This window comes from Mycetomoellerius zeteki, unplaced genomic scaffold, assembly GCF_001594055.1.
Source record: "Mycetomoellerius zeteki isolate Tzet28-1 unplaced genomic scaffold, Tzet1.0 scaffold35, whole genome shotgun sequence".
Taxonomy (NCBI): Eukaryota; Metazoa; Arthropoda; class Insecta; order Hymenoptera; family Formicidae; genus Mycetomoellerius; species Mycetomoellerius zeteki.
Genome location: NW_017257338.1, coordinates 1,165,976 through 1,175,020, shown reverse-complemented (window position 1 = coordinate 1,175,020; position 9,045 = coordinate 1,165,976). Strand labels below are relative to the sequence as shown.

Genomic DNA, 9,045 nt, shown 5'->3' with positions numbered 1-9,045 from the left:
CCCGCCGCCCGCAGGTAGTGCCTTCAATTTCGCTGCCTCCGCTAGCGGAGCGACCGCTGGCCACGCGCCGCCGTTCCCCTACGACAAGGATGCTACCGCGGCGGCTGCGTTTGCCTTCCTAACAGATGAGTTTCGCAATCCGGGCAGTTACTACAACATGGCCCTGCGACAGCAGCAACAACAGCAGCAGCAACAGCAATCGCAGCCGCCTATGGTACCACCGACAGTGACCAACGCCTCGGGTCAACCGACTGCCTGCAACAAACTCAGTAATCAACCACCACCGAGGAACTATCCGCCGCCTCATTCATTCCTCCACTCGGCTGCCGCCGCAGCTGCCGCCCAGAGATCAGCAGCAGCGGCAGCATATGTCCCCCCCGTCACCGCCTACGTGACGCCGCACGGACCCAATCTGACGGTGGACCAGGCCGCCTATCAACAATACATACATTCGCTCTACGCCCTCCAGCCACCGCCACATCATCACCGACCATCTTGGCTTTAGCCACTAAGATCACTACAAAATCGGTCCGTGATTCGATGATGACACAGTAATCTTCTAATGGATTTTGAAACGTACCGCGACGATTCGTTTGAGATCCAAAGGGATACCAAATATTAATCGAAAGTCTCTTGGCGAGCGCGCGAGAGAGCAGTATGCCCTTTTTATCTTATCTTGTCTTTTTTTTTTTTAACTTACAAGGGACATCCTCCTCGCGACTTGTCTTTTCTATTGTTTTTTACGTAATTGACGTATCCGTAAGGCTCTCTACGGAATTAGGTGAATAACCGTTTGTAGATTTCTTTGACTGCAGCTTCCTTTTTACGAGCAACCGTCGTAACTCGAGTAACTTTGACACTTTTACACCGTTCGTCGAAAGCGGAGAAGCTTAGCTTCAAATATGTACATAAAGGACAAGTCTACTTTCGATATAGGAATTTTTGATAGTTTTCTAAAACGAGATTAACCGGCAGGTTCAATAGCTCTAAGTCGAGATCGCTAGCGCCGAGAGTAAGTCGATTCACAGGTCGTCTATCAAAAGTTCCTCCGTGTGTAACGTCCGGGAAAACACATCCGCGGATAAATAAGATAGAATATAACACATTGGATGCTTTTTCCAGCAAGATACGTACGTGACACAATGAAATTATTTCATCTTTGTTTAACACGTTCCATACCGCCATGAGTCACTGTTGACCCATGCTGGACTTTCCGTTCAGACTATTTGATGTATCTTTCGCTTCTATATGAAGAAATATAAAATAATTTCCGATATATTATAAATGGATACACAATATTATGATATATGAATATAGGAAATGTTGGTACATTAGGCCTTTTACTTTATAATAATTTTCTTTATTGTTTAATTAAACTTTATTGTTTAATTAAACTTTATTGTTTAATTAAACAATAGTTTAGTTAAACTATTGTTTAATTATTATGAAATGTTATTTTATTAACAAATATAATGAACATAAAAATACCGTGGGTCATACAGCGTGGTGGTCGAATCGCTTTACATACAATTGGCGCGGCACAAATCATTAACATTGGCGAACAACAAGGACACAATGATTCACTGTTACATCTGGTTACACTATAGATCTGGTTTTTTTTCAGCTAAAGTTCTTACACGGTTCATCTTCCTTTTTTCTCTGTTGGATAGAAAAAGAGAAAAGATGAACCGTGCAAGAAGTCAGCTAAAAGGAACAGGCCTTATGTCACCTGCAAAACAATCTTGCTGGAAAGCGATCATTACATAGTATTTGCGCGTATAATCATACATCGTGTATTTATGCATGATATATCATTATACACATCATTTGCGAATGCGTTTTCTTCAGACGCTTACCTCTATGTCGGCAAATGCACGCGCGAACGAATTTTGCACGTGTTCCTCGTCGGTCTGTATATGCGTGCGTGCGTGTGCGTCGGGACACGGAATTATGCAATATGCAATTTATACGTTTTGTTAATTAGCTGATTGACGGGCGTCCTCCCTCTCTGTAGCTCCGCCGTTCGGGTCCATAACTCGCCGAGTGTGTCGTCTAGCCGTCGGATTTTCCGTTTTGATCTTTCCGTTCGGTTCGGTAGCGAATTAATCGTCGAAACTCGTAGTAGGGACTCCTGCAAAAAAAAGAAGCCGAAGAGAATTTTTCTGTGTATAATAATTATCGAGCGCGCTCTGTTGCTAATGTACGTTATGTAGATTACTTAGCGTCGTAAGAAATAGCACGTAAGGGAGTTAGGCTTTCTTTGTATATATATAATAAAACACATATCTCGCGTAGAGGACGATGTGCTCGATCTTAAAAGGATCTCGACGTAACGAGGGATCTGTGCAAAGACCCGGATGGAAACTTAGCATCGGTCGTGACGTGAAAGAGAGAGACGTAACTTTTCTGTTTTCTTTTTGTTGGAAGAGACGCATATAATTAGTATAACGAGACATCAGCAGAAATAATATGTGTATAAGCATGTGCGGAAAAAAAAAGCAAAAGACGAAATATACCGTAATACGCCGCTATCGTTGTACACCCCATTAACTCATCTTTATCGTTGAGCTGAGTATCGTCGGGGGAAGAAGCGGTATTGAAACTTATAAATATATACATATATATTGTAAATGTATATTGTAAATGTATCTATGACAAATTAAAGCGCAGTTTGTTACAAAATCGCGGGGTCTATACTGTGATAGCAGCTATCTCCCAATACGGGAGTTGAATTCCCCTCCCCTATATAGGGTGATTCATTTATCCTCTGCGCATATAAAATGCTCGTTGAATAGGAAAAGTTTTATGTACATTGAAGCTTTCTTTTCTCCTTATTATTACTTTACTCCGCTATTATTTTATTATTGTTTGTTATTGCTGACACTACATTCTTATACATATCCAATATTTTCTGTATTTAAATGAATACTCGTTCAGATTTCACAAGAAAAATTGTACCAAATGCAATTAAAACAGAACAGATTCCTTTTCTTTATTACAATTTTTGCCTTCTTTTTTTCTTACCTTACCTATCGTTAGATCTGTTAATTTATGCTTGTTGTGTACTTTCCATGTCTTGATCGCCAATTCGAATGTGTACGTGCTTAGTCTGATTTCAAATACGTGAGTCGCAGCTGAAATACATATACAAATTCAGTCGATAGCTGCAGAATCCAGTCATGATGTAATAAGATATATACTGTATATATGTTCTTATTTCATGTTTTCTTACAACATGGATCCAGAAATTTTATGACAAGATTATATAATTCAGATTAAAGAATTTTCCAACTTCCAAAGCTGCTTTTGGCCGCTGAACGCAGTCTGTCCTACATGAGTTTACCACAGTTCATTAGAGAAGATTAAATTTTATCCTTTTATTGCATTTCACATCGTACTAATTACGTTCACGTTTTCAGTTTTCATCATCGATTTAATCTGTATGCACGAATAATGCTCGAATTTATAAAAAGTTTTCAGGATAATCCATATATGCTCAGCAACGTGTCTGTCTTGTTGCTGGCATGTTGCTAATTGTTAAGTATGTGTTGCTATCAGAATTACAGCAACTGAGTCCTCATTTGTTGGCAATTTGATGCCTTCACGATATAACATTGAGTAGCAATTTGCCGACAACTTTAAAATCGTCATCATCAAAATTCGTACTATTGCCATCATGATCCTGGCGGAAAAGTTTTACGAAAAACTACATAGATCGAGATCTTAGACAAGATCTTAGAAATTATTAATTTTTCGTACGCCCTATAAGCGCATAATATTATTTAATATTAAATAATATTTTAGGCATATTCTCAGAATATAACATTTTAATAATATTTTACTAAAATTATATAATATTAAATAATATTCCTGAAATATTAATGGATGGTTATATGTCCATTCCTAATAATATTATATGATTATTAAAAGTAACATTTATTTTTGCAGCATAGACTGATAAGAACTTTTCGTTACTGGATTGTGAATTCAAATTGCACAAAATTAAAAATAATTAATATTTATTAATATTTTAATAATGTTTCAGGAATATTAAAATATAATACCTAGGTTTATTATATAAGTGGACATATAACCTCTATAGAATACTCCTGTAATATTAAAAAAATATTTGATATTTTCGAAATATAATATTATTTGAATTTTTTTTTAATAATATTCATGTAACATTCTAGGAACATTTTGCGCTTATAGGGCATATTCGTAGTGGGACGTAGAGCGACGTTGTTTTTTTGAAAAACCTAGAAGTTCTCCGCCCTCAAACAATGCCACTTTATATTCCACTACGAATATCTACGAAAAATTAAGAATTTCTAAGATTTTGTCTCTCAATCTATGTAATTTTTCTGCTTTGCTATCTGGGTAAGTTCGTTTTGTAATTATTCTTTTGCCATAAGATACCACGGACTCTTAAAATTTTAATCTAAAGTGACGTTTTGTGAAACAAAGATAAAAAAGTAAATAAACTTTAAGAACGTTCTCTCTCTCGTGAAACGCGTGTGAAAAATTGTATATTATATTCATACACGAGTGACGTTAAGTAACTTGACGTAGCGAACAATGCATTAAATTTACGTCTATAATTACGTGTCTGCGTTCCATTCGATGCTGACAGCGCTCTTGGAATTATTTCGTCCTTGTTGTTTATAAAATTTAAACAAGGACAAAATGATGCTCGTAAACGTCGTGAGCGCCAAGCCGTCAAATGGAATGCAGCTGTCTACACGTGTCAAGGAGAGTACAATAAGAGAGTACGATGTGAGTCGTACGGGCGAATCACCGGCCTGGTAACAGCACAGCTGATGGTGGTGTAATCTGAAACCCTTCGCTGTGAGAAAAAAATTAACGAAAAACAAGAGAACGTGAATGAACGCGTGCGTTTGAAATGTTTGAATGTGCCGCAAACTGAGTGGAACGACGTACAGTGCGTGTTTCGCAAACGCGCGAGACGGATCGACGTTGTAAACCGGTGGCTCGCAACCAGGAATACATGGTACAAATAACACACATCGAGGATCGAGGAATCCTCCATTGCGTAACGAATCGACGTAGCGGCAAGAGAGAGAGAGAGAGTAGAAATAGAAAAAAAGAAGAGTACGCTCGTTAAAGCACCAGACAGCTGCTTTATCTGTGATTCACGCGATATCGCGAAGTGCTCCTCGAGTGTGTGATACGTACGCAGCTCAATACGATCACAGCAGGACGATTGGCTTACAATTAGTTCAAAGTACAAGGATTCGGCTGCGTTGCACGATCTTGGTTAAACCGTCGCGCGGGATGTTGCATCGCTCCGGAGCTCCGGTCTAGTCCGCGAAATTCGCGTCCAAGGTAAAAGTTTCATTCTCGTGGCAGGAATGATTATCTAACGACAAGCGTTGCACGCGTCTTGAATCTCTCACGTTGATTCTCCACGTTGCATTCCATACAGTTCCTAGTACTTATCACTTTGATCAAACTCTAATTAGCTTGATCAGCGATAAATTCGACTCCATCGTATAGCTGTAAACTGAACTAATTTCGCAAATTCATTGTCCTTGATCCTAATTTTCTTTTTCACGTGTTAAACGACTAATTAATCCATCCATATTAATGAGATGTATCTACAATTAGTTCATCCATGTTAACGAGATAATACAAATATTGCTTGATAAGAGTTAATGACTGATTAAGATAGTTTGAGTTTGATCACTCTTTATCTACAAACTAACATTAATCAAGAAGATACAGAATATTATTGTGAGAGTTGAGAGCAATTTTAGATAAAGATATCTTATAATACTTTGTAATACTATTCAAAACATTGTGGGATGTGCAATATTGTTTGCTCTTTTGTTATATAGATATAATTACACAAGATATAATTCAAAGATATAATTCAAGTGAGAGAGAGAGAGAGAGAGAGAGAGAGAGAAGACCACACACACACACACATCTAAATCATGTTGCAAAACATGAATAAGGACCTAGCTCCTATAAAGTCACATTATTTTCTTTTCAATGCTGGTAAGTCCCAATCAAAACTCTTATCTCTAAACTTTATCACTTTAACAACTGTTGTAAAAAACGTTTCTTGTGTTCTGTATTAATTGTATTTGTTTTATTTGCAGCGACAGGACCAATGGTACAATTTTTACCAACAATAGGAAAGCAATTGGGCTTCTCCGCGACAGTGATCGGTACAATATATACAGTATTACCAATTTCTGGGCTGATCGCAAAGCCGCTGTTCGGAGGTCTGGCTGACAAGTTTAAATTGCATAAAACGATTTTCTTGATATTCGAAGCTATACTGGCAATAGCGTTTTTCTCTATTTATTTCATTCCTGGAATAGACAAGAGTGCAAAAGTTACTCTAATCTGCGATAAAGATGTGTCATACTTAGAGATTTGCCCGCAGACCGAATTCTCAAAGAAGGCGTTAAGCGCCGTAATATTAGAAAATATACATGCTAACACAGTCTGTCAGGTGTGTATAAATGTAATTTTATTCTATTATTTCTTTGTATCAAATAACTAGTATATATGAACGTAATCATTCGTGTCCATAGTTGTCTTGCAAAGGAGTATCTCACGGCTTCTTAGAACTGTCTGGCAAAAATATTTCTACGAACAGCACATTCGAGTTTGGTGCAGGATTTGATATATATCAAGATTTGCTTGTAAGAAATTTATTGTGGGATTTTGTTATCCGCTTCTCACAGGAGTAACATGAGATTCTATTGCGAAAAATAATTTGCAGACGAAGAACTGTGTGAATGTGAGACTACGTACGTTTCTTGATGACACTGCACATGTGCCAGTATGTGGAAATCAGTTGAGAACTTGGTGTACAGCAACTTGTCACAATAATAGTGCGTTCAATCATCTTCTGCAAGAAGCTAAGGATTCGCAAAATGATATGAAACATTCTACGTATCAGTTTCATTTATTTCTATGGGCGGCTATCATCAGTTGGATTGGAATGGCTGTTGTAGTTAGCATAGCTGATGCCATCTGCTTCGATCTCCTTGGTTTGTATTATGTATTATACAGATAATATTGATAATTACGGTTATTTTTACATGGTTCATGTTTCAGGTAATGAAAGAAGGAATGATTACGGGAAACAGAAGATGTGGGGCAGTCTCGGTTTCGGTATTTTTGGTATAAGCGCAGGTTACCTGATAGATCTTTCCAGCAAGGGACAATACGAAAAAGATTACACTAGTATATTTTATATTATGCTAGTAGCCATGTTCGCTGATATTTTGGTGTCTGCAACATTGAAAAAGGTACAAAAAGCTCTATAAGAGCTCAAGAGCTAAGACTAAGATAAATTGAGACTAAGCTAGAAGTTTGATACTTTTTATCAAAAGAATCCAAAATTGGTAAGTAATGGGGCAGTATTGTTACAGAAAAATCCAGAATGCTCTGCGGACGAGCCGTCGCTATTTCGGGAGTTATTAAGCGTTATCAAAGAAGGAAGGGTATTGGTATTTGCTTGGTGGTGTATAGGCGCCGGAATGTGTACAGCAGTCATTTGGAACTTCCTGTTCTGGTACAGCGAAGACTTAGCGGCCACTTCTCATATCACATGGAGTAAAACTCTGCAGGGTCTGATGACCGGTGTTCAGTGTTTCCTAGGAGAATTACCCTTCAACTTTTTATCGGGCAGAGTGCTGAAAAAACTCGGCCACGTTAACGTCATGAGTCTCGTTTTGCTTATCTATGCAATTAGGTGAAAATTAGATTTTGTATCTTATCGAGTGTATAATTTATTTATATGTTACTAAAATACTGATTTTTAATCCTACAGATTTATGGCATATAGCATTATATCGAATGCCTGGCTGTTTTTAATTCTTGAATTACTCCATGGACCTTCATTTGGTCTGTGTTGGCCAACGATGGTGTCCTATGGTGATAAAGTGACACCATCCGGTACGAAAGCTACCATGCAAGGATTCATCGGTGCTGTTTTCGAGGGAATTGGTTAGTTTTTAGTTTGATATTTTGTATACAATATCTTCTGGTATCTTTGTATAAAATTGTTTGTATCTTTTAACTCGTCTCGACATAAGTTTTTTATTCATTATTCATTTTAGGAGTAGCAAGTGGTAGCTTCATATGTGGTTGGTTACTAGATTCTTATGGAGGTGTTGCAACATTGAGAACTTTTTCAGTAGGTGCTCTTTTGTGGTTAAGCGTCTTTTGGTTAATGGAACTCTTACTGAGGAAGTTTAAAGCCTATCCGCTATATCGAGGCCATAATCGTGAGTATGTCGATATATATACATATATATATATATAAATACATAAATAATAAAGAAAAAATTTTAATGCACCAAATTGCGATTCAGTTAAAAATTGCTTAAAAATGTTGAAAAGATGATGAAACACTATGGAGTTTACATTGAAATTAAGATAGCGAATTTTATATCTTGTATTTTGCATGAATCTGCAGTATTTTGCACTTTAATGGCCATTTGTTTTTCTCTACTTAATGAAACTTAATTAATAGTTCTATAAACCAATACTTCTACTGATTCTTTTTCAGATCTAGCTAATTACGCCAATCCAGATGATGCTATTCTTATGACAATAAGTCAAGAATTACAAACTTATTAGTTTAGGACAATTTTATAATATAATTTTATAATTTTGTAATTTATCCATACATTTCCATTGATAAATCAATGAAAGGACTATCGCACGCGATTGAAATCGAGTTGATTTTTTACTGCATTTGTACAAATGAAAGAAATAGTTATCTTATCGTGATGCTTTGTCTTTTTGTAATATTAAAAAAAATCAGTATTATATATCATACAAAAATGTAAATTATGTCACGTCATTGTCATCGTAATATATACTTTTTTAGAATTACGTAGTGCATTTCTTGTGAGATATATTTACCTTCGTGTTTTCACGCACGATATAATTACATAACAGAATGTCATTGTTGGTATAAAACAGGTAAAATGTTAGGGGTATTAATCAGGATACATGCAGAAATTGAAATTGTCAAGCTGGTCAGCAAAATATCTC

General features: G+C 36.8%; 2 protein-coding genes across 3 annotated transcripts in view; both read left to right on the top strand.

Moving 5' to 3' along the window:
* Nucleotides 1-505, top strand: part of LOC108725438 (histone acetyltransferase KAT6A) — a 9,336-nt gene extending 8,831 nt beyond the window's left edge. The window contains exon 10 of the mRNA XM_018452458.1: nt 15-505. Within this exon, the coding sequence (XP_018307960.1) occupies nt 15-505 (491 nt within the window). The remainder of the gene's footprint in view (nt 1-14) is intronic.
* Nucleotides 506-5,888: 5,383 nt separating this feature from the next.
* On the top strand, nt 5,889-8,753 carry Sugb (Sugar baby transporter). Of its 2 annotated transcripts, none has more exons than XM_018452761.1 (9): nt 5,889-6,021; nt 6,126-6,484; nt 6,567-6,677; nt 6,758-7,028; nt 7,096-7,289; nt 7,413-7,735; nt 7,814-7,989; nt 8,103-8,270; nt 8,555-8,753. In XM_018452761.1, exons 1-9 carry the CDS (start codon nt 5,958-5,960, stop codon nt 8,623-8,625), a joined length of 1,737 nt encoding a protein of 578 aa, XP_018308263.1. In that variant the 5' UTR covers nt 5,889-5,957; the 3' UTR covers nt 8,626-8,753. The 2 variants fall into 2 exon arrangements, with proteins under 2 accessions (XP_018308263.1, XP_018308265.1); XM_018452763.1 differs by having other exon boundaries at nt 8,103-8,274; nt 8,555-8,633.
* The last annotated feature ends 292 nt before the right edge of the window (nt 8,754-9,045 follow it).

What these genes read in the sequence shown, in the direction of transcription:
- Sugb (XM_018452761.1), top strand. Translation starts at nt 5,958, where the DNA reads ATGTTGCAAAACATGAATAAGGACCTAGCTCCTATAAAGTCACATTAT. An exon ending in ATATATATCAAGATTTGCTT is followed by an intron (nt 6,678 to 6,757) that starts GTAAGAAATTTA and finishes AATAATTTGCAG; the next exon opens with ACGAAGAACTGTGTGAATGT. An exon ending in GCTATATCGAGGCCATAATC is followed by an intron (nt 8,271 to 8,554) that starts GTGAGTATGTCG and finishes ATTCTTTTTCAG; the next exon opens with ATCTAGCTAATTACGCCAAT.